This window comes from Micromonas commoda, chromosome 12 (genome assembly GCF_000090985.2).
Source record: "Micromonas commoda chromosome 12, complete sequence".
Classification (NCBI taxonomy): Eukaryota; Viridiplantae; Chlorophyta; class Mamiellophyceae; order Mamiellales; family Mamiellaceae; genus Micromonas; species Micromonas commoda.
Window position 1 is genome coordinate 747,926 of NC_013049.1, and position 23,465 is coordinate 771,390.

A 23,465-nucleotide genomic window follows, 5' to 3' on the forward strand; every position below is an offset into this window, starting at 1 on the left:
TCGCCAGCCGTCGCGCGCACCCGAGTTGCGACGCGCTCGGCCAGTTTCGCTCGAATTGCGCTGACTCCCGTTCGGGGGATTCTTTTTCCGATTACGAGGAAAAGATAAGGCTGGACGAGGGCGTGTGACCGAATGCTCATACGACACGTGCACGGGATCGGGGGAATGGGGAAGAACCCTATCGCGATGACTCCCGCTGCCGATCTTTAGGCACTTTTCGCGTTTGCGTTGTTACCCTGCCGCGACTCAACCCCGCGCCGCCCTTCGTTCCCTGCGCTCGCTCTCCCTTCGTTCCAACGCCCACGCGTACCACCAACGCAACGCGTGATCCCTGGGCGCCACCCCCAGCGTGCCCTCGCAGAACAGCGCGTGCGCGTCCGAGGCGTACGCGCCCACGCCGTGAAGCGAAGCCACCGGCGCGCTCAGCCGACGAGAACTCCCGAAAAAACCTCCTAAAGAACCTCGTCCTCCTCCTCCGTCGTCGTCGTCGTCGTCGGACCCGGTCGCGCCCGGCGGTCCCGGAAGAGGCGCGGCGCCCCTCGCCGCGACGTAGTCCTCGGACAGTTTCACCAGCGCCCTCGCGCGCTTGCGGTGTAGACCGAGCGGACGCAAAATCTCCTCTATGCGGTCCAGTCCGGATTTGCCGTCGAAACCGTCGTTCCCACCGTCGCGCAACGCTCCCAACGCTACGGCGTCTTCGGGAGTGGGCACCAGGAGGAACAGCCGCCAGAGCACCCTGTCCACCTGCAACCGAGTCGTGCAGTTGAGCATCATGCACGCCACCAGGAGCTTCCACTCGTCGGACCAAAGGATCTCCTCCAGGAGCCCGAACGGGGACCTCGGCGGCGACCACCAGTCGACGGAGCTCGGCTGTTCCTCCTCTACCGGCTGTTCCGTTTGGTCCGACCCACCCCCGGGGACCTCGAACGGATCGGGCGCGAGCCTGAACGGCGACCTGGGCTCGCCCGCCGCCGCCGCGACGCGTCGGTGTCGGACCGGCGTCGTTCCCACCGCGTCGTCCGCCGACGCGGGCCACAGCGACGCCCGCAGCAAGTCGGTGGCTTGGTCCAAACCGCCCTCCTCGGGCCTGGCCAGGCGGACGCCGGACCCGCCGTGCGTCGAGCGCACCGCGCCGAGGCCCAGGTCCAGTCGCCTCGGCGCGGGTGCCACCTGGCCGCGCGCCCTGGGCCCTGGGCGTCGGCGCGACGCCGCGGGCGGGCTGCCCAGTCCCCTGACCCTCGTCCCCGGGCTGCCGACGATCTCGGCCGACGCGGCGGCGGCGCCGGCCCAGTCGAAATCGTCCAACGTCTCGTTGCCCAGCCCGCCGCCGCCGTTCGCGTTCGCCGCGGCGGGGCCCGCGCCGAGCGCGTCCACGCCGAGCCTGGCCAGCACCTGCGCGCCGTCGTGAAAGTGTTCCCCCTCGGGCGAAACGAACCGGACCCGCCACGGCAGAGCGTCGCCCGCCAGCCAACCCCCGTCTTCAATCGCTCGACGCTTGGTTCTTCTTCGTCTCACGCGAGGCCTCTTGCGCGCGACTGACCGTTCGACGCCGTTCACGTCGTCGTCCCCGGCCCCTTCATCCCCTGCGCCATCGTCGTCGTCGTCCTCGTCGTCGTCCGTGTCGTCGAAGTCATCGTCCGATTCGTCCGAACCGTCGCCGACCCCCCTTCGCCTTCGCCGCCGCCGGTTCTTTTCGCCCCGGTGACTCACCGCCTCCGTGCTCCGCGCGAGCGCGAGTTCCGCGCGCCACCCGTCCAGCTCCGCCGCGCTCCCCTTCGCCGCCGCGCACCGCGTTCGCAGCACGAACAGCTGTCGCGCGGGATCGTACTCGCGGTAGTAGCACAGGTGGAGGCACAGGTGGTGCGGGCTTCTTGTGCTCGCGAAGAGCGGGCATTGGTCCCTCAGCTCGTCGATTGATCCAACTTGCGACCGTCCCGACGCGAAGTACGCGGCGTCCCTCGCCGCCGGCAGCGCCCGTTTCGCCGCTCGTGACGCCTCCGTGCGCGCCAGTAACCCCGCCGGGTCGAGCGCCCCGAACGCGTCCCTGCACTCGCGTCTGAGTTGGGTGAGTCGCGCGCGGGCAGTCGCGACGGCGGGCGCTCGCTGCCGAACACGGCAGCTCGCGTTGACGTGCAGCCTGTCGAGCTCCGTGAGCGTCGAGGACAGCACCTTCCCGGCGGCTGCGGCGCCCGGGAGGTGGGAGTCGGCGGCTCGTGAGCGCAGGGATTTGGACGTGGTCGTCGGCCTGATCGCCAGTCGGGTACGCGCCCGGTCCGCGAAGGCGTCGTCGAAATCGTCGTCTTCGTCTCGCGTCGTCGTCTCTCGGACGAAGAGCACCTCGCCTCTCGCCGCGTCCGCGTGCGCCGCGATCCTCGCGTCCACGAACGGCCGGAAAGGGATCAGGACCGACTCGGCGGCGTCCCCGTGGTCCTTGTGCGCGTTCTTTTTGGCGGCCGCCGCGCGGAAGTCTTCGAGCGCCGCGCGGGCGTCCGCCACCGCATCCGGGAGGGACGCGTGCGACCGTCGCATCTTGCCCCCGCGGCGGACGGCGGGCGCGTCGCCTCGCGCCGCGAACGGCGCGCCGTCGGGAGCCGACTCGGGAGTCGCCTTGGAGAAGAACCGCGACGTCACCTTCTTGACGGAGGGCTGCGATACGCGCGGGGGAGGGGCGGTGCTCAGTCGCGGGATCGGGGTCGTGGTTTTGAACGGCCGCGCGACAGCGCGAGGACGGATCGGGTCGGTGACGAAGGCCGTCGGGGCGCGTACCGGCGGCGGCGAGAGCGGCTCATCCTTTGGGACGGGCACGAAGCCATCGTCGCGTGAGTCGCCGCCGCCCCCGGCGGACGGGGAGGCCGCTGCCCCCTCGGACTGCGCCATGGCGAAGTGGCGAGCGACGGAGGCAAAAGCCACGGAAACAAAAACGTACTTGCACAGTACTTGTACTCGAGTATAACTTGACTGCTCGCAAACAACGTGTCACTCTTCCCTCGCATCCAAGGCTCGCGCGACTCGACGGCGCTTCAGCCCATCGGTCGAGCCCATCGGTCGAGCCCGTCGGTCGTCATCGGTCGAGGATCGCCACCGCCCTCGTCCAACCCCCGGACCCGCCCTCCACCGCCACCGGAAAAGCGGCGACGTCGAAACCAAACGAAGGCAACTTGTCCAGGTTTGCCAACTTTTCAATCTGCACGTACGGACGCTCGCGCCCAGCCTTGTGACCCTCCCACACGATCGACGCGTCCTTCGTCTCCTCGTACCTGCGTCCGACGTGGATAAAGGGCGCGTCCCACGACCACGCGTCCGTGCCCACGAGTCTCACGCCTTCGCCGGTGAGGAACAGCGTGGCGTCCCTGCCAAAGCCGCACCCCCGGTGAATGTAATTCGCGTCACCCCTCGCGGCGCCCGCGGCGGTGTTCATCAGCACGACGTCCCCCGGCGACAGCACGTGTCCGACCTCGCGCAGTTTCGCCCGTATCTCCGCGGCGGTGACGACGTGACCGTCGGGAACGTCGCGAAAGTCGAGCTTGACGCCTCGGCCGTGGAACCAGTCCAGTGGAACCTCCGCGATCGTCATCGGCTTCGAGCCGTCCGCCATCGTGGCGCTGTAGTGCCACGGCGCGTCGATGTGCGTCCCGGAGTGCGTGCACATCTCGACGCGCTCGAGCGCCCACAGGTCCCCGCCGGGCAGATCTCCGAGACGCAGTCCGGGGAAGAGCGCGTCGAGTTCCGGTGGAGCGGGTGAAGAGTGGTTGGTGTAGGACACGTTCGGCGCGCATTTGGGCGGGTCCGTCTGGGCGCCCTGCTTGATGGGCGCGGATATGTCCACGAACCGCGTCGCAGAGTCGGGTGCGGTCGTCTCGGGCGGCGATACGACCATGAGGTCCGGGGCACACGCCCCTTCCGCGGTCGCCACAACGGGGAATAGGACGAGGGACACGGACACGGACACGAATAACGCACGGAACAGACAGAAGTAACCGACCGCGAGCAGCACCCCCGTGGTCCTCTTGGCCTCCTCGCGCATGAACTCGCGACGCGCGCGCTCGCGACGCTCCCGTTCCGTCGTCATCGCGGCGAGGCGAGGTGGCGCGACGGACGCGAGCGTCGCCTCACTTCGTCCTGGAGAAGGGGGTGGAAGGTCAAAGTCAACTTTGTCGGAAACGCCAACTGAACTGATTTTTCTCGTTGACGGTGTTTCCGAGACGAAGTCGTGGTTGACCGGAACCCCCGCCCCTAACACGTCCACGCGCGCAACGCGCATGACCGCGCGTTCTCCGTCGTTTTCATCCGATGACGCGTCAACTCCGAGCGACGACTTCGGCGCGCTCCTCGGTCCGCTCATGCAGGAGGTCCCGCTGCTCTTCGAGATGGAGATCCTGTCGAGGCTGAACGTCTCTGACCTCTTCGCGCTCGCGGGCGTGAGCCGCGAGGCGCGCGCGGCGATGTTCACGTTCGAGCCTATCGCGTTCCTCACGCGAGACAATCTCATGCCGCACGAGGATATCCGGCGTCAGTGCAGCTACGCGTGCACCGAGGCGTGCAAGGAAGGTCGCCTCGACGTTCTGCGATGGTTGACCCTCGACCCGTCCTACGAGATGGACCGGAGGTGGACCTATCACGCGGCGAGAAACGGGCACGTGGACGTGCTCGAGTGGCTGGTGGACGAGGGGTGCTCGCTCGCGGAGGACGCGGCGTCGGGGGCGGCGGAGGGCGGCCACCTCGACGCGCTCAAGTGGCTCGTGAGCATGGGGTGTCCGTGGAGCGGGTCGGTGTGGAATTACGCCGTCAAGGGGCGCCACGAGCACGTGGTGGAGTGGCTGAGGGGGGAGGGGTGCGGAGGAATTTGACCGCTGGCGAGGCGGTCGTGCTGAGGGACGGGTCCTGGGCGGCAACCCTTGCAGCAAGCGCACAATGCGCACTCGTGCGTGCCCAGTGCATGAAACCAAGCAGGCTTGCCACGTTATTTGCCTGCCTGCTTGGCTTATCATTGTACTGCACTGGACACGCACGAGTGTTCGAGCTGCAAGAGCTGCGGCTGAGGACCCCTCTCCACGTCGAGACGACGACAAAACATCAGGCGGCGTCCAGCACGGGACGACTCACGCGAGCATCATCTTGATGCGACACATTCGGCGGTAACTCTTACTCGTAATAATGATCCAATCGCCTCGACGGCGGTCTAGTTGGCTAGTACACGGTGCGACGCTGCCCACCGGGCGCCGCCGACCCCGGCCGAATCACCGTCGCCGCGCGGTGCATCCTCGCCGCCTCCGTGCTCCTCGCGTACCCCGCGGACCCAACGTTCACAGCTGAAGCCGCCGCGGCTCCCGGACCCCTCGTCACGTTTCCCGACGAACCGGGTCCCCTCGTCACCGGTCCGACGCCCCGCGCCGACGCCACCTCCCTTCCCCCGCCCCCGCCGCCGGCGATCGGCGCCGCGGCGCGTCCCACAGCCCTCGGCGACCTCGCCGTCTGCGCGCGCGTGATTCCCGCCACCTTGCTCACCGTGGGGTGCGTGTCGTGGCCGGGTATGAGCCGGGGCTTCGGCGCGAACACTCTCGGGACGTCGGCGGCGGGCGCGGGCGCGACGGCCGCCTGTTTCGCCGCCGCCGCCTCAACCTCAAAGTTGACGTCCCTGCCCGCCGCGGCGGTGTCCCTGTACGCCAGCAGGTGGTACGCCGCGGTGTAGTAGTTGTGGTCCGCGGCTCGAAGGTGCTCCACCAGCCTCCGCCTGTCGAGGCCAGCGTCGGTGAGCGACTCGACCCTGGCCGAGTCGAGGTCGGCGCCGGAGACGGCGGCTGGGTAGTGCGCCGGCGCCGCCTTACCCGCGTCGTGGTCCCTGCTCCGCACGTGCGCGCGGATCCACGGCGAGTCCAGGCACTGTCGCAGCGTCGCGCGGCGAACGGGATCCACCTTGAGGACGCTCTTGATCAACGCTCGGAAATCTTCGGTGGCGGCGTCGGGAACGGTAAAGGCGCCGCGCTGAATCTTGGCGCAGAGCTCCTGCTTGTTCCCGCCGTGCGCGTGGAAGGGCAGGTACCCGGCCACCATGGCGAAGAGCACCACGCCGCTGGACCACACGTCGACCGGTGGACCGTCGTACGCCCTCCTGGCGACAATCTCCGGCGCCGCGTACGAAGGGGACCCGCAGTGCACCTTTAGCTTTTTGCCGTCGCCGGCGAGAACCGCGCTCAAACCGAAATCGATGAGCTTGACGTTCTCCCCAGCGTCCAGGAGCACGTTCTCCAGCTTGACGTCCCGGTGCACCACCCCGACGCCGTGGCAGTAGTCCAGCCCGCGGCACATCTGGTGGAAAAAACGCGCCGCCTCTGGTTCGGGCAGCTTTTTACGCCTCCTGACGTAATCGAGCAGAGAGCCGCCGTCGGCGTACTCCATGACGACGTAGACAATCTTGGGAGAATCCACGACGTCGAACAACCTGATGACGTGCTCGTGCGCCAGCCGCTTGAGCACTCGGATCTCGCGTCCCACCCTTCGCCTGTCGTTTTCCTCCGTGAGTTTCGCCTTGTCCACGAGCTTCACCGCCGTCTTCGCCCCCGTCACCTGGTGCACCCCGAGCCGAACCTTACAGAACCCGCCCTCGCCGACCACCTTGCCGAGGTTGTACCCCGGAAGCTGCGAGCGCTCGTTGACGGACCCGATGTCCATCACGGGCCTGGCGACGGCGGAGCGAGGCCTGTGCTTGCCCGCGGTTCGTTCCACCGGCGGCGACCCGGGCGAATCCGGTTTCGACGGTTTCAAGTTTCCAGTTTCAACCCGAGGTTCGATACCGGCGGAGACGGCGTAGTTCACCAGCCTGCGAATCGGGGGTTGGACGGGGTCGGGCGCGCAGGCGGTCGAAGACGCGGCGACGGGCCTGGACGCGGCGACGATGTCCGCAAGCGGCGCCCCGGGCGAGAGACCCGTCGACGCCGGTATAACCGAGAGACCCGTCGCGCCCTCGTGTACGGGCGACGGCGGCGGAGAAATCGCCAGCTTCTCCAACGCGGACATCGCTCCACGTCGCTCCACGTCGGATCGATCGACCGGCGCCCGCGCGAACGACGGGACGGGACCGACACGATCACTGACGGGACCACCACCAACACCACCAACACCAACACCACCTTTTGAACCGTCCGTTGATCGCGAGGCGGTTTTCACTCGCGTCGCCGGTGAGTTTGGATTGTTCCACCCGCGCTCCCGAAGCTCGACGTTCGAGACGACGACGGGCGGACGGTACGCGCGCGACCGCGCCGAGATGGACGCGTTCGACGCCTCGTCCGCGGCGGCGCGCATCGATCGCGCGGCGGCGTCCTCCACGTATCGGTTCGTCGGCGTGAACGTCGCGACGGCTCGCCCTGTGGCTCGGCCGCTGAACGGTCGCTGAGCGGAGGTGCTCGCGCGGAGCTGCTCGTACATGGCGGTGGCGCCGCGGCCGTGGAGGAGGTCCGCGCTGGTGGGACGCGCGCTGCCGGGCCTCGCGCTGCTGCCGGGCCGCCGGAGGGAATCCCCGGCGGAGGTTTGGTTCCACGGGGTGGACGCGAGGTTTGTTGTTTTCGTCGCCGAGGATGAGGATCGAGCCGAAGCCGGGATGGTCGACCCGAACGCCGAGAGCCGCGCGGGTCCTCGCGACGAGGCGGACCCGTTCGCGTCCGTCAAAGGGACGGGTGCGCGGTTTCCCAGCGCGGTCTGCCTGCTCATGCCCGAGGGCTCGAACGACTTGACGGCCTGCGCGGCGGACGCGAATCCGAATCGAGAATCAGAAAAAACGGAAGGTTTCGAGCCGTTGACCGGGAATGGAGATGGCGAGGGGCTGTCGACGTCGGGCGCGCCGCGCGGGATGGCGGTGGGTCTCACGTGCGTCGCCGTGCTTCGCGAGGGTCCCGCGGTGGTCGCTCGTCCCTTGGTGCGCGCGGGATACGCCCCGGACACCCCGCGCGCCTCGTCGAACGAGAACCTAAACTCCCTCTGCCGCTGCGCATCCGCTTTGGCGCCACCGTGAGATCCGGCAGCCGCGGCGTGATCTCCCCCGACTCGGCGTATCCCCGCGTACGGGCCGAAGCTCGACGCCGCGTCCCTTCCCGGCGACGCGAACGAGCTCGTCCCTGGCTTGGCGCCGGACCCGCCCGTCGCGGCCCTCGCCGAGCGAGTATCGCGCGCGTGAGACATGCGTGACGGGCCAAGTGCTCCTCGCCGCGTATCGGCACCTGCGGCACAGCGGTCGTTGCGGATTTTCGTCACCGCCTCGCAACTGCGAAAAGCGCGGGTCCTCGAGCGGGTCGCCGGGGGGTATCGCGCGTCGCTCGCGGCGCGAGTGCCGTGCGCCGAGTTCACCGGTCGGACCCCTTCGGTCGAAGGCGCGTCCGAGGCGCTTTGTGGGCGCGGGGAGGCGCGGAACCGAGCCGAAGGCTGACATACGTAGGTCGGTTGCCAAAAAAAAGTCCGCCCTGCGCCCGGTCTCGCACGTTTGAACAAGGATCTAATCCAACGTCAGCATCTGCGCCGAGTGGAGGTCACAAGAGACGAGCGCAGGACGGGCGCCCGGCGTCTCGCGCGCGGGGAAGACAGATGGACACCTCGGGTGAGCGAGCGCGGCAGGGCGCGCCCAACGAATGGGCGCAGCGCGCGCGCTCCCTCGGGAACACCGTTAGGGATGGAGTGCGACCCCTCCGCGCGCAGCTCGCGCGGATCAGGGAGCGCGCGTCGGCGGCCGCGCGCGGGCCCGCGGTCGCGAGCCTCACCGCCGCCACCGGCGTCGGGTCGGGCCCCGCGTCGTCGCCGGGATCCTCGAGGCCGATCGGGCTCATCGGCGCGGGAATGGCGTTCGTCGCCCGCCCGTCGATCGCCCAAATCGCCGACGCCGGGTCTTCGAGCGACGGCAACCCCGCCTCCGCGGGAGACGACTCCCGGCCCATCCTCATCTCCTCCGTGGAATTCGACGCCGAGGACCCGGACCTCGCGCAGCTCGCGCGATCCGTCGTCACCATCCGCCCGAACTTCTCCTACACCGTCGCCGACATCAGCGCCGACGTCCGGAGGATCTTCAGCACCGGGTTGTTCGAAGCGGTCGCCCCGGAGTCGGTGGACACCCGCGACGGGGTGTCCCTCAAGTTCAAGCTCGTCGCGAACCCCGTGGTTCGGGCCGTGGTGCTCCGCGGGGCGTCCCAGCTGCCCGTCACCGTCATACAGAGCGTGATAAAGCCGCAGATTGGCAAGGTGCTCAACACCAACGCCATGGTCGCCGCCGTGCACGAGATGCAGGAGTGGTACAACGACAAGAAAGTCGCGCACGAGTTCGTCAACGTGGGCATCTCCGCCGACGGCATCATCGAGCTGCAGGTGCAGGAACCGAGGATCGGGAACGTCGAGGTCCGTTTCATCGACCGCAAGACCAGGGAGCCGTGCGAGGGGCAGACCAAGCCGGCGTACATATTCCGCCATCTCAAGAACATCAGGCCCGGAGCGACGCTCTCCGGCCGCATGTCCGAGGACATCACGGACCTCACCAACACGAGCGGGCTCGAGAACGTCAACGTGCAGTTCTCGCAGAGGCTGCACGCGGTGGACGGCTCGCCGATCATGGACGCCATCGTGAACGTCACGGAGAAGCAGAAGGCGGGATTCAGCGGCGGCGGCGGCATCAGCGCGAAGGGCCTGCAGGAGGGCGGCATGTCCGCGCTCGTAGCCAACGCGGACTACTACAGGCGAAACCTGTTCGGCAAGTGCCAGAACCTCACCGCGAGGGTGGAGCTGTCCCCGTCGCCCGGTGGGGGTAAGCCCGACGTCGACGTCAAGCTGTCGCACACGGATCCGTGGATCGGCGATTCGCACAGGACCTCCCGCCGAGTCTTCCTCGACAGCGACAGCACGTCCCTGGAGCCCATCCACGCCAAGGCGGAGCCCACGGACGACAACCAGGACGTCGACGACGTCGCCGCGGCGGGAGACGGCCCCAAGGCTCTGTACGTGCGCAAGGTCATCTCCGGCGTCGAGTACCGAAGGCCGCTCGCCGCGTCCTGGACCGGCACCCTCTCCGCGACGTATCAGAGGGCGTACACGCACGACGACCTGAAGCAGACGTGCCTCCACGACGCGTACAACTCCCCGCTCACGTTCAGCGGCCTCCCGCACGACACCACGTTCAACGTCCTCTCGAGGTTCGTGTACGAGGGCAGGGGTAAGGACGAGGCGCTCCTGGTGCTCACCGCGGAGCAAGCCGTGCCGGTGACCGCGGATATGCTCTGGTTCAACCGAGTCGTGGTTCGCGCCAGGCGGAAGTTTCACGCCATGGGAGCCACGCTGGAGGTGGCGGCGAAGGGCGGGAACATCATCGGGGACCTGCCCCCGTACGAGGCGTTCCAGATCGGCGGCGCCAACTCCGTGAGGGGGTACCCCGAGGGCGGGGTGGGCACGGGTCGCAAGTTCATCGTCGGCTCCGCCGAGCTGTCGGTGCCGCTCGCGCCCGATCAGTTCGACGGGTACGTGTTCTTCGACATCGGCAGCGACCTGAAGAGCGGGTCGCAGGTGCTGGGGGATCCGGCGCAGGCGAGGGGCAAGCCCGGACAAGGGTACGGGTACGGCGCGGGGATCGCGATGCACACGCCGGTGGGTCCCATCAGGTTCGAGTACGCCGTCAGCGAAAAGGGAGCCGGTCGAATGCACTGCGGGCTCGCGAGGTCATTCTGATGAGACGAGACACGCGGGGACGGCTTCGGTTTCGCGTTTGTTCGTGAATGGTCATTGCGTCGATGCAATTAAAATACTGGTACAACTCATGATATGGTTTTCCCGAGCGCTACTCGCCCGAAAGAATTGTTTGTTTTCTCTCCCGTCCCACCTCTACTTTTTGCCGTTGCGGCTCCCCGGGACGCCGTCGTTTTTGAGGTCAAACATATCCTCGAGCGCGTGCATGTTGACGAGCGTCTGGGACACCTGCGCCGGATCCGTACCGTCGGATCGGAGCGCCTGCATGGGCCCGTGCAGGAGCTTGTTCACGATCCCGCGGCTCAGCTCCTCCACCGCCTTCATCTGCTTCTTGGTGAGCCCGTCGCCGAGCTTGCCCATCGCCTTCTCGAGCTCCGTCGCCCGAATCGCCTCAGCCTTCCCGCGCAGCCTCTTAATCGTGGGCACCGTCTCCAACGAGTCCCTCCACGCCTCGAAACCCGCCTGCTCCTGAGCGAGCAGCTCCCTGGCCTCGTCCGCGGCGCGCTCGCGCGCCTCCTTGTTCGCCTCCACCAGCTCCTTCAGGTCATCCACGTTGTAGCAGATGGTGTTGGCGTCCTCTCCGCAGTCGGCGTCGACGTTGCGGGGCACCGCGATATCCACGAGGCGACGCTTGCCGTCGACGCACGCCGCCGCCGCGGGCATCGTGGCGAGGTCATCCTTGGTGATGATCACGCCGGTGGACGCCGCGGTGAAGATGACGTCGTGCTCCGCGGCGAGCGGGAGGAACTCGTCCATGAGCGCCAGCTTGATGTTCGCCTCCGGGAAATCCGCCTGGAGCTCCTCGACGCGCCCGGCGGATCTGTTGACGATGGTCATCTCGGTGCACCGCTTGGACACGAGGTGCTTGACGAGGAGACGGGACATGGTACCCGCGCCGACGATCATCACGCGGCACCCGTCGAACGAGTTGGACGGGAGCTTCATCTGCACGAGCTCGGCGGCGGCGGAGGAGACAGACACGGCGCCGCTCGCGATTGACGTCTCCGATCGCACGCGCTTCCCCGCGGTGATGGCAGCCTTGAACAGGCCGGAGAGGTGCCTGCCGAAGCCCTCGACGTTCTCGCCCAGCGCGAAGACGTTCTTAACCTGCGCCAGGATCTGGCCCTCGCCCATGACCACCGAGTCGAGGCCGCCGGACACCTTGAGGAGGTGCGAGGTGGCATCCTGATCGCGGAGCAGGAAGAGGTGCTCGCGCAGCTCGTCGAGAGGAATGCCCGAGTACTGGCTCATCCACTCCTCCACCTCGCGCACGCCGCGGTGCCAGCTCAGCGCCACGACGTAGATCTCCATGCGGTTGCAAGTGGAGAGGATGCCCGCCTCCTCCACGTGGGGGTAGGAGGTGAGCTGCTTCACAGCCTCTTCCCACTTATCCTCAGGGACGGCCATCTTCTCGCGCACCTCGACGGGGCACGTGTGGATCGAGAGGCCGATGGACACGATCGAAGACTTGGCCTCGGACGCGTAGCCTGTTTGGGGACGGACGGTGGGACGGTGGGGTGAGTGGAATGCGGATACGGGCGCGTGCTATCCGAGGGAGGGGGAGAAAATATACGGAGATTGCCACGGTGGCACCGTGCGATACGCATGCCGAAAGTGGCGCGGTGCGAACCGCTCTCGCGGGTTCCGCGGCGGCGCGAGGGTGGTGATCACCCGCGGGTGTAGTCCGCAACGCCAAACCCGGTTCGAAACGGTCGCGTGCGCGTCGCGCGGCGCGTCACCGGCGGTGCGGAGGGGCGGTCAGAATATGAAACTTACGGGAAGCGCCGCCCATGCTGCGGAACTGCTCGAGCGCCTTGCTGCTGTCGACCGCGGCCGCGGAGACGGGCCTGAGGGTGGTGTCCGGGCGAGCGTTGTCGTGCGTCGTCGGGGGGGTCACCACGGCCCTGGTCACCGTGTTGCGCCCGCGGGCGAAGGTCGCGCGGGCCTTCGCCGCGCACTTTCCGCCGGTGGCGAAGGCGCTGGATTTCGCGGAGGATCGCTTAGGTTCCATCGCTCGGACGCGACCGGAAAGCGCCATCGCGGGCGCGGCGACGGAGTGAGCTGCCATGCTCCTCGCTGAAATTCAACCGCGGTGTTGTTGCGGAAACGCGCCGGACTCTGTGAACCGGTGCGGTGCGTCGGGACGCGTCACGGGACGTGCGCGAGCTCGACGGTGGGAACGGGAATGGTTACGGATTACCGATAACAGCACCTCAAAGGGGCCTCTCGTCACGGGCAACGCCAATAAAGGAGATCAAACCGGCCAATCACGTCGCGTTTTCACGTGAGATCCCCGCTCGATATCTTGCGCACAATCTTGGCTTTTTCCCGGATTTTTTAACTGCAACGCATACGAATTCGGTCGCCAAAATCCGTCCGGGAGGGGATGCGTGGAGTTCTGAAAAGGAAGAATAAACGCCAGTGTCATCTGTCTCGGACCTTCCCCAATCACCAGTTTGGCGCAACAGAATCGGAGGGAAGATATTTTTGGAGATTCCAGGCTGTGACGAACCGGCCTCTCTTCGGCGATCTGCAAATCCGGGAACTTTCGCTTTTTGGTACACGAAACCCATACGTGGCGACAGAGTTGATGATTGGGACGAGTGGCTAAACGGTCGGCTGCGCGGTGCGGACCTTTTCGCATTTGACGACAAACGAAATAAACTCGTACGAGCAAACAGTATGATTTTTTGTATTCACCACCCCAACACTCACAGCATCGGCATGACGTCTTGCGACACCCCCTGGCCGCCCGGCAGGAGCACCAAGAACGCGAGGAAGATCAGGAGCAGCGCCGTTCTCTGTCTCGCCTCGTCAACCTCCGTCACGTCGTCCTGGGGCGAAAACTCGGGCGTCCGCTGGCAGATGAGCACGTACAGCGCCCACGACAGGCTCAGGCTCGACGCGATGAGGCCCAGGGACAAGCCGATGTAGACGCCCAACGAAGTCAGCCCGAGGGCCCTGCGCCCGAACCCGGTTTGGGTGACCCGTCCGCCGTCGATCTGGCCCACGGGGAGCATATTCAGCGCCTGGGTCACGAGACCGCACCTGGATTTCGGCGGGGAAGGGGACGAGAGGTCAGCGACGCGCCGGGTGGAGTTGAAACAATCGCAGCCGGTTTGGTTCCGCGGTTACTCGAGATCTTCAGAGTCATGGAAGTGACCCACATGGGCAGCCGGTAAAAGCCACGACGCGTCGAACTTTTCAGCCCTCGGCGCCTTGGGTAACTCCGTACAACCTTCGGGGGAAAGTCGGTGTATTGTCTTCACGAGACCAACAACCGGGAACCGGAAAAAAGCAGGGTGTAAAAAAAACCAAGCACGAAAAGAGAGCCACGGGTTCCTCACCATCCCGCGATGAACAGCGGGTGCACCATCACCCCCTTCGCCGCGTTGCCCGTGTCTCCGAGGAAAATCTCCGAGATGGACCCGAGCAGCAGCGATCCGCTGAAGAGCTCCGACGGGATCGGCAGCAGCTCGCTCGCGTCGCCCCCCGCGCTCAGCGCCAGCCCGTAGAAGAAGAGCGTCGAGGCGACAACCGTGCCCGCGATGGGTCCCGCGATAGCCACGTCGAAGATGTCCTCGCGCGTCTTTGGCAGGGACTTGATCTGCGTGATGGACCCGAAGGTACCGAGCTGACCGTTGGGTATGAGGAACGGGATGCCGATCTTCACCTCGCGCACCGCCGCGGCGATCATGTGACCCACCTCGTGCGCGGCGGAGACGGCCCAGATGCCACCCGCGATTGGAAAAGCACCCTCCACGTACGCCTGAACGTCGAAATCTTCCAAGCCCGGGGGCAGCTCGCCGGGGGCTAAGGTGGTGTCGATACCCTGCGACCCCGCCGCGAGCCAGTCCATCGTCGCCGCGGGGAGCCGGCTCACCTCGGCGACGAGACCGAGCTGGAACGCGCTGCCCGCGGTGAGGCCGAAGAGGACCATCGCGACGAGGTACTGCCAACCAGACGTTGAAGGGTTGGGTCCCGCCTTGTCCGCGGGCACGATGAGGAAGGACACCCTCGGTCCGCGGGTGTTCGCGCTCGGGTCGGACGAGTCGAACGAGCCGGACATCGACGCCCCGGGAGACGAGTCGTCGTCGAAGATCCCGCCCGGTTCCTCCAGGACGAACACGGTGTACTTGTTCGGAAACAGCCGTTCGCACCCGGCTTGAACCTTCTCAAACACCTCCTGCCTCGGCGCCCTCAGGTTACCCTTGACGAGCACGCCCTCGCCGGCGATCTCCGCGCCGAGATCTTCGGTGCCCGTCACCCAGAAGGTGTTGTACCCGAACACCTCCTTCTTGAGTCTCTCCATGTCCTCCTTGGGCACCGCGGGCTCGTCGCTGATCTCCAAAATCTCAAAGAGCGACTCGAACTTTTCGCGAACCTCGTCGCTGGATCGCTCGCCTTTATCCTTCTTCGCGAGGTCGGAGAGGTCGGCGAGGACCTTGTCGAGCTTGGCGTTCTCCTCCGGGGTGCGCTCGTCGCGTTCGCGTGCGGCGGACTCGGAGAGGCCCTCCACCACGTTGTCCAGCCACGAGTCCTTATCCATCATCTGCTTCACGGCTTTGTCGTCCAGCGTGACTTGGATCTTCTTGCCCTCCTTCGCGCCCTCCGTCTCGCCCTTGGGCTTGCCCCCGAACGACTCGACGTCCTTCGGCACGGATCCACTCTTTCGCGCTTTCTCCGCCTGCTCGATGGCCTCCAGCACCCCGGGCGCGACGGTCAGCGTGACGCCGTCCGAATCGTCCGACGACGACGACCTCGACGCCTCCTTGTCGAGTCGCTTTCGCTCAGCCTCGGCGAACGCGGCGTCGTCAGCCTTGGCCTCCTCCTCGCGCTGCTTCTCCTCGTCGGTGGCGCCCACCAGGGCGTCCAGCGCGGACATCGTGGAGGTGAAGTCCGGCTTGGGCATGTCGTACTCGACCCTGCGCTTGGGCTTCGCGGGCGCCGCGGCGGGATCCGACGCGGTCGAAGCGGCGGACGATGACGACGACGTGGTCGCGGCGGGGGGCTCGGGCTCCGTATCGGGCGCCGCGACGGGCTTCGACGCGGGCGTCTCGTCGCCGTTCCCGTCGCTTGGTTCCTTCTTATCGCCTCCGAAGAGGCGATCGAGGAAACCCCGGCGAACCACCGCGTCGCCGCGGCGGGCGACGCGGCGCCCCGAGTTTGCGCCCCGATGCGGCCAAACGGCGGATGGCGATGGGTCGCCGCCCGCGCGGACCGCGTTGACGGTTCGCGCGGCGACGTGCGCCCGCGAGCGGCGGCGCGGCGCGGGGAGACCCCCGCGCGTTGTCGCACCGAGGCTGACGACTCCGGCGGAGCTCAGCGTCGACATATCGCCACCTTCCACGCGCTTCTCCGCGCGTCGATGTGCGGGTGGATAGGTTTAGCCGCGGATCTCGTCGGGCAGCGAGTCGAGTCGCATCGGGTGGGCAGCCTCCGCGAAAATAGCCAAATGGACAAATACGAACGTCTTGTGAATCTTGTAACTATTTATTATGTTCCACTTTGGACTAACTGCTATTTAGACTAACTCCAAACTCGCCAGGTACTCACCCGCGAGGTCCACGAGCGCGGGCCGACGCGCGAACGCCGCCTCGAACGCGCCCGCCCCGAGCTCGACGACCCTCACGCCGGGCGGCGACGCGATTATCGTGCTGACGCGGTCAACGGCCGCCCCACCGGCGCGCAGCGCGCACTCCTCGCCGAAGCACTGTCCGGCGACAACCTCGCCGACTTTCCGTTTCACCGCCCTTTCGCCGACTCGCTCCTCGAGAAACACCATCGCCACCCCGGAGACCACGATGAACATCGTCTTCCCAGCGTCTCCCTGCCTGCACAGGTGCTTACCGGTGCCAATCTCGCGCGCGACGCCGCGCGCGGCCACGGCGGCCAGCTCCTCGGAAGTGAACCTTCTGAAAAACGGATGCCTCGCTCGAAGCAAGCCGGACAACGACTCGTCGATGACCGACCTTTCCGTTCCCTTTTCTGAAAGACGGAATTCTGAGACGTCGAAAGACCTCGGCGCATCCTCGCCGGGGAAGGCCAGGTCGTGTCGGAGCCGTATGGACGCGTCTAGTCTCGCCGCGCGATCGATCAACGCGTCCGGGTGTTGGTCCGGGTACGTTGCCTGGTTTGGCCCCTGGTTCGGCGCCTGGTCCCCGGCGTCGAGGCGACTCGCGAGTACTTGCGCGACGGTGGGCACGAACGAGTCCACGTTCCTCAGTATCGGCGCGATCGCGGCGGGGCTCAGCTCGATCAGCGTGGCTCCCCTGTACGTGGCGGTGACGGTGCACCCGCGCGGTGCGCCGGTAAACAGACACGATTCTCCGAAGACGTCGCCGCGTCGCAACGTCCGAAGAACCTTCTTGTCCACCTTTCCGGACGCGGCGGACGATCTCGGATCTGTCAGCGTCTCCTCCTTCACCTCCAGCTCGCCCTCCATGACCACGAACATCGTGTCCCTGCGGTCGTCGCCCTGCTCGCACACGCGGCTCCCCGGGGGATGCGTCTCTAGGTCCGCACCCTCCCTTAACATCACGAGCATCTGCGTCCGGTCCAGCGCGGCGAAGCAATCCACGTTTTGGAGCACGCCCATGACTTTTTTGGTCGCCTCGCCGAAAGCGAGCCTCGAGCGCGTGGGTCGCAACCCGTGGGGGGTCCCGTCGTCGTCAACCGCGGGCGCCTTCGCGTCGTCCGCGTCGCCCTCCTCCCCCCGAGGTTTTTCCCCGTGAAACACCCACTTCGTCACGCGTTCGACGAGTTCGCGGTGCTCCTCGGATGACATTCTCGCGTCGTCGTCGATCAATCCGAGGTCGTCGTCTTCGTCGTCCGCCGCCGCCGCCGCGGCTTCGTCGCCGATCACCCGCTCGCGGGCGATGCCCTTAGCGGCGACGCGCGCGAGGTCATCCGCGAGCGCGGGCCTCTCTCGAAGCGCCCACTCCAACCCCCGTCGGCCAACCTCCAACAGCCACGAATCCCGCGTCGCGCGCACCGTCGCCGCGCGCCTCGCGCCCAGCAGCAGGCACGTCTCGCCGAAGCACGCGCCGGGCCGCAGCTTACCCGCGCGGCACAGGGTTCCTCCCTCGACGTCGTCCTGGGCGCCCGGTTTCTTCACCAGCGCCTCCAGCGACCCGCCGAGCACCAAAAACGCGGAATTTCCCGGAAACCCCTGCTGCACGAACACCTCGCCCGCGCGCGCGAGCACGCGGCGCGTGGACCGCGCCGCGATCGCCGCGCGCTCCGACGCGATGAGCGCGCGTAAGGGCTTCGCCATCCCGAGCGCCTGCGAGTTGTCCAGGTCGACCAGTTCGCCCCTTCGCTTGCTGCTGCGCCTCTGAGCCGTCTCTGCCTGCGGCGGGCGGTTGTTCGCCTCGTCGATCATCTCGTCGTCGTTCGCGGCGTCGAGCGACGCGCCCGCCGCCGCCGCGAAGAACGCGCCGGCGCCGCCGCCGAAGAGTTTCTCGCGTATGATCCTCCGCCTGCACTCGGCGCGCACCGTGGAACCCACGCGGACCCAGGTGCGCCAGCCCACGGCGTAATGACGCCAACCGGCGTTGGCGATTCTGTGCGCTATTCGAAGCTCGTTCGCGGCCCGCTTCTCCAGGGGCACGCCCCGCGCGTCGTCCGCGAACGACGATTGGGCGACGTCGGCGGCGACGACGCGAGCCATGGCGTCGAGCACGGTCGGTCGACGCATCACCACGGCTCGAAGGCACTTCTTGTTGATCTCCAGCGCCTTCATCTTCGGCGGGGCCCTCGCGGCGGTGGACGCAATCACCGTCTGCGTCGCCTTGGCGCCCGTGAGCAGAGACAGCGCGCACACGACGTCCCCGGGCTTGACGACGCCGACGCGCTCGGGCACCGGGTTGGGATCGAACTTGGTCGGTCGTCGCGCTCGAACGATATCGCCTCGGCTGTTACCGGAGACGACGTACGCGCATCCTCTCTCGCCCGGATCGTTCTCCAGACACAACGGGCGCTCATCCTGCCTCGCCGCGACCCTGCGGCATCCCGCGCTGACCACGTGACGCAACTCCGCCTTCGTCAGCGTGGGCTCGGAGCAGAGGAACAGGCCGGCGCCGCCGCCGAGCAGGGGCGTGGCCCGGAGAGATTCCCACTCCGCTATCCGATTCGAGTCGAGCGAAGACGAGCCGTCGGGATCGGACCCGAGCAGCTCGGGCGGCTCGACGCTTCGGTTGGCGCGCCACGTCCTCGTCCACGGCAGGACCTCCTCGTCGGATTCCGAGTACAGGTCGTCGGGTAAACCGAGACCGAGGTGATGCGCGGTGACCTTCACGCGACGGAAATAATCTTCGACCATCGCGTCGCGCTCCTCTTCCGAATCAATCGCGTCAAACCCCGGCGTCGCCGACATCTGCCTCGACGCCTCCGCGCGGAAAAGCGCCTCTCGCACGCTAGGCGCCGGCGGCGTCTCCAGCAGGGACTCGCGGTAGGCGTCGGCGCCCTCCTCAGCGACGGCGTCCTCGCCCCAGCTGGCGCCCTGTGATTGGCCGTACGTCTCGACAAAGGCGCGTTTCGCTTCGTTGTACGCACGCGTCACTTTGAGCGCGTGTTCCTTGGCGCGCGACGCGTCGTCTTCCGCGAGGCACTTGGCCAGTTCCCGCCGCGAAATCTCCATGAGCACGGTGCGCTGGGACTTGGCGATGAGTGTGTGCGGCCGGGGCGCGCCGGTGAGTAACGTCTCTAACCCCACGCACGCCTTCTCCCCGTGCCTCCTCCCCCGCGAGAGCCCCTCCTTCTCCGCCTCGCTCGGGTCCCGACCGTTCCGTTTGGCGAAGTCCTCGACGACGTCCGCGAGGGCGAGCGCGCCGGAGACGACGTCGCCGTTGGGTTCCGTCTTGATGAGGTCCGCCTCGGACTCGTCGTCGGAGTTGATCTCGTCGGCGTCTTTGGGAACGTTGACACGCGTCTGACACCGGCCCTCGACCACGATGAACGCGGTGTCGCCGTCGTCGCCCTCGGCGTACACGCGCTCGCCGCGGGTGCACCGAACTGCGCGGCACGAACGCGCCAGCTGGCATCGAAGACGGAACGGTATGAATCGGAGGAGCTCGACGTCGTGGATCCATCGGAACTCCTCCTCGTCCCTCCTCGCCTTCTCCTCGGTGGCGCGCTTGATCGCGTCGAGGAGCTGGTCCCGGCGCTGGAGCTTCGCGGCAGCCTCTTTGACGTCGTTCGTTCCCTTCATCTTGGAGAAGATCGCCGCGCCCCAACGTGTTCGCGCCCGAGCCGCCGCCGCGGCTTTCCTCGCCTCGCACCGAAGGAGGTACTGCTCGTCAATCGGCTTCACGCGTTCCAACGCCCCGGGGTTCGCCGTTCGCACCCGTTGTAACACCCTCGGCGCGTCCTCCGACACCGAGAACCGCCTGTGTACGCGCCTCGCGAACCGATCGCTTCGATCCATCACGCCGATTTCGGGCTTCTCGATCCTCGCGGGGCACTCCGCGCTGAGTTTGCCCTCGCGCACCCTGCGAGCGCGGTCGCCGAGCTCCGACTCGTCGCGATCCATCAGCTCCAGCTCGTCGTTCAGCGCGTCCAGGTACCTCAGCAGCGTTGCCACGTCCTCGGCGTCCGGTTGGCCCAGCGCGGCTCGTATCGAGGCTTGCATCGGGTTGTTGTGTAACAGCACCCTCCACGGCGTTCGCCCGCCCGCCAGCAGCGTCGCCGCGAGGTCGGTTGGGATCTTTCGCAGCGAGTTGCCGCTCGCGTCGAAGACCCGCAGCCCGTCCCACTCGCCGTCGCCCCACCCGGTAAAGACACGCGGCTTGAGCACACCTGTAGAACCACGACTAACCGACGACGAAGCGTGCGCGAGAGCCTTGAGCTGAGCCTTGAGGCGTCGCGGCCCTCCCGCGAGGTTCCGCGGCAGCGACGCGATGGCGTTGTCTCCCAACCGAATCTCCACTAGCGTCGCGCACGCGGCGAGCACGTCAACCTCTTCCAGCGCGTTGTGCGACGCGTCGAGCGCCCGCAGCGACACCGCGCCGCCGAGACCCGCGGGCAACGCCGTGATGGCATTTTCCCCGCATCGCAACGTCTGAAGATTCGGCTGCTGGCCGCCGCCGAGGGAGTCGGGAAGCCGGCGAAGTCGGTTGCGCCCGACGTCGAGGTGGACGAGCCCCGTCGCCGCCTCGAGCGAGTTTGGGAGCTCCAGCAGCGCGCAGCCGTTGCACCACACGCCTCTCAGCTCGGGCTGGAAGAGCCCGAGGTCGGTGGGGAGCCACTCGAGGCTGGGGTTGTTGTTGCAGCACAGCTCCCGCAGGGTCGCGCACCCGCTCAGGGTCACCGGCAGAGACTTGAGCCTGTTCCCCGCGCAGTCCAGCCGGGTTATCGCCTTGAGACCGGAGAGGCTCGGGAGGCGGACGAGCGCGTTGCCGCTGACGTCGAGGTGTTCCAGAAACATCAGCTGGCCGATCCCGTCGGGCAGCGACTCGAGCAGGTTGCAGCTCACCTGTGACGAGCGCGGGGGGAGGAGCGAGGCGCGTCAGTCGGAGAAGCGCAGAAAAAAACAAGCCGGCCGGCTGCCGAGCGCTGGGAGTTGGTTTCCGGGAAAAATAAATGAACCCAAAACGACGAATAAAACCCCCCGTATAAATCCGAAATCCAGAAACCACCACGGAGCCAAACGGAGCCAAACAGAGCCAAACGGAGCCCTTCTTGGACCATCGCGGATGCTTCTGTGATTTGCCTCCGGGTTCGCAATTCAAGGATTTTGACCTTTCGCGGAAGATTCAGAAGTCCCAAACGGAGACTGCGGATCATACGGATCCACCAACGGAGATTTCTGGGATTGGCCATGATTGGAAAAAATAAACCCAAAAACACGAGTCATCGCCCAAAATTCCCGTCGCGGAGACTGGAGCGGAACCTCGCGGAGCCAAACGGAGCTCACCGGGACCCCCCGGGAGGCGTCCAGACACCTTCTGTGGGTGGCGACCGAAAAAAAGAGTTCGGTAAAACGCCCGATGAGGGACCTCGGGACCCCCTCTGGAGAAGTTTCTGTGCCGGACCAGACCCGGACCGGTCCGCACGGAAGCGCTGCGGAAGCAACGGAGAGCTCTGCTACAGGCTCCGTTTGGTTCTGGACACTCTCCGTTGCTTCCGAGGGTGGCGCCTGGCGTGAGGACCGGCGTCACCCGGGCGCCGGCCACGACGCGAGCGCGCGCGAAACCCCTCGGGAAGACGTCAGGACCTCTCCCCGACGCGAATCACGCGCGCGCATCGACCGAGACGCGCGGGGCGACCCCACCGTCGCGCGCGCGCCCTCCCAGCGCCAAACCGGCGCTTCCGGGAAAAACCACCAGTGCAACCGAGAAGAAACGCACGATTTTTTGGTCTCGCGGGCACTCACCTCGAGCCTCTCCAGCAGCGGCGTGAGCCGCCCCAGGTCCGGCAGGACGCTCAGCCTGTTCCTCGCCAGCCACAGCGACGTCAGGCCGTGGAAACCCCCTAAGAAGGCTTCGGAAAACGAGACGAGGCCCTTGCGCGTCAGCCGTAGCTCCGTCGTCGACGCCCTCGCTCGAACGGTCGTCAGCTCCCGCCACCGGTCAACCTCCGCCTGCCCGCTCGCGGCAAGCAGCTCGCCCGCGGCGACGGACGCGGGATCGCCGCCCCGTTCATCCCCCGCATCGATCGACGACCCGCCGTCCGGGCGCCCGTCCGCGGCGTCCGGGTTATGCGCCGGCGCCTCGCACAGCGAACACTCGAGCGCCGAGTGTAACTCGCCCCGGTCGCAGAGGACGCACCCGCCGTCGCCCGCCCTGCTCCGCTCCTCCCGAACGTACGCCAGGTGCAGCCGCGCCTCGTGCGCGGACGGCAGCGGCGTCTTTCGCTCGAACGACGAAGCGCTCGAGGTATCTTCCATCGCGTTACGCTCGAGTCGCCACCGCTCGTCCACCTCTACTCGCGCCTCCTCCGCCGCCCGCGCCGCGACGGTCGCCCGCTCTTCCCTGTACCTCGCGATCATCCCGTGCGTCCTGGCGGCGCGGCGGAGCAGCTCGACGCGCTCCGTGACCGCGCGTTTGGCGTCCCGTTCCGCGCGTTTGCCCAACTCCACGACCCGCGCCGCCTCCGCCTCCTCGGCGAGCGCGCGGGTTCGTTCCTCCTCGGCCGCGCGTTCCTTGGCGGTCGCCCCGCGCCTGGCGACGCGGTGCCGCGCGTCGTCGTCGTTCGTGACGGGGGCGCGTGCGCGGTCGTCGTTTGTCTTGGGGCGGTGCGTCGCGCGCGCGGAGGTCGCCGGCGCGTTCTCGACGTCCGAGTCGTCGGAGGCGTACGCGGCAAAGCCGTCGAGGGACGACTCGGCGCCCGATCCCCCGTCGGACGCGTCGTCGTCGTTCGCGACTCCCTCGTCCGTGTCCGTCGTCAGCACGCTCCGCTCTCCCCGCGCCGAAGCTGGGACCACGTCGCGCCGCCACCTTCGCAGCGCCGCGGCCGTGGACGCCGCGCGCGCGAGCGACGGAGGCGGCTTCGCGCGCGCGGACGACGCGACGCCATCGTTCTCATTTTCCTCGTCGTCGTCGGCGCCCTTCGCGGGCGCGGCGGTGGCGCCGGACCTCCTCGGGGCGTTATCCCGGAGATCGCGGCGCATGAACTCCAGAAGCGGCGACCGCTTCGATCCGCCGCCGACATCGCGCCCGACATCGGGTTCCCCCGTCCCGCCCATCCCCGCGCCCAGCGCCCACCGCACTGTCCGTTGGGCGTTTTCACGGGACGTCCGAGCTCTTGCACAAACGTGT

The 23,465-nt window shown here is 67.3% G+C and overlaps 9 protein-coding genes across 9 annotated transcripts; 2 read left to right on the forward strand and 7 right to left on the reverse strand.

Moving 5' to 3' along the window:
* Positions 1-201: 201 nt before the first annotated feature.
* On the reverse strand, positions 202-897 carry MICPUN_109256 (predicted protein). Its single transcript, XM_002509290.1, has one exon. It carries the CDS (start codon positions 772-774, stop codon positions 247-249), a length of 528 nt encoding a protein of 175 aa, XP_002509336.1. The 5' UTR covers positions 775-897; the 3' UTR covers positions 202-246.
* Positions 898-3,061: 2,164 nt separating this feature from the next.
* Positions 3,062-3,877, reverse strand: MICPUN_87321 (predicted protein; the record flags this gene model as incomplete). The annotated part of the gene is made up of 1 exon (XM_002509291.1): positions 3,062-3,877. The coding sequence occupies one exon, from the start codon at positions 3,875-3,877 to the stop codon at positions 3,062-3,064; it is 816 nt and encodes a 271-aa protein (XP_002509337.1).
* Positions 3,878-4,340: 463 nt separating this feature from the next.
* MICPUN_62989 (predicted protein) lies at positions 4,341-4,847 on the forward strand (the record flags this gene model as incomplete). The annotated part of the gene is made up of 1 exon (XM_002509045.1): positions 4,341-4,847. The coding sequence occupies one exon, from the start codon at positions 4,341-4,343 to the stop codon at positions 4,845-4,847; it is 507 nt and encodes a 168-aa protein (XP_002509091.1).
* Positions 4,848-5,664: 817 nt separating this feature from the next.
* On the reverse strand, positions 5,665-6,642 carry MICPUN_68014 (predicted protein; the record flags this gene model as incomplete). The annotated part of the gene is made up of 1 exon (XM_002509292.1): positions 5,665-6,642. A coding segment is annotated over one exon (978 nt), but the record flags the coding sequence as incomplete, so codon positions are not given.
* A 1,929-nt stretch (positions 6,643-8,571) lies between these two features.
* Positions 8,572-10,692, forward strand: TOC34-2 (chloroplast envelope protein translocase; the record flags this gene model as incomplete). The annotated part of the gene is made up of 1 exon (XM_002509046.1): positions 8,572-10,692. One exon carries the CDS (start codon positions 8,572-8,574, stop codon positions 10,687-10,689), a length of 2,118 nt encoding a protein of 705 aa, XP_002509092.1. The 3' UTR covers positions 10,690-10,692.
* Positions 10,693-10,734: 42 nt separating this feature from the next.
* On the reverse strand, positions 10,735-12,745 carry HEMA (glutamyl-tRNA reductase; the record flags this gene model as incomplete). The annotated part of the gene is made up of 2 exons (XM_002509293.1): positions 10,735-12,194; positions 12,484-12,745. The coding sequence occupies 2 exons, from the start codon at positions 12,743-12,745 to the stop codon at positions 10,843-10,845; spliced, it is 1,614 nt and encodes a 537-aa protein (XP_002509339.1). The 3' UTR covers positions 10,735-10,842.
* Positions 12,746-13,379: 634 nt separating this feature from the next.
* On the reverse strand, positions 13,380-16,042 carry MICPUN_62985 (peptidase M50 family protein; the record flags this gene model as incomplete). Its single annotated transcript, XM_002509294.1, has 2 exons — positions 13,380-13,755; positions 14,055-16,042. 2 exons carry the CDS (start codon positions 16,040-16,042, stop codon positions 13,419-13,421), a joined length of 2,325 nt encoding a protein of 774 aa, XP_002509340.1. The 3' UTR covers positions 13,380-13,418.
* A 156-nt stretch (positions 16,043-16,198) lies between these two features.
* On the reverse strand, positions 16,199-21,528 carry MICPUN_62984 (hypothetical protein; the record flags this gene model as incomplete). Its single annotated transcript, XM_002509295.1, has 2 exons — positions 16,199-21,181; positions 21,358-21,528. 2 exons carry the CDS (start codon positions 21,526-21,528, stop codon positions 16,232-16,234), a joined length of 5,121 nt encoding a protein of 1,706 aa, XP_002509341.1. The 3' UTR covers positions 16,199-16,231.
* Positions 21,529-21,862: 334 nt separating this feature from the next.
* On the reverse strand, positions 21,863-23,392 carry MICPUN_62983 (predicted protein; the record flags this gene model as incomplete). Its single annotated transcript, XM_002509296.1, has 1 exon — positions 21,863-23,392. One exon carries the CDS (start codon positions 23,390-23,392, stop codon positions 21,863-21,865), a length of 1,530 nt encoding a protein of 509 aa, XP_002509342.1.
* Positions 23,393-23,465: the final 73 nt, after the last annotated feature.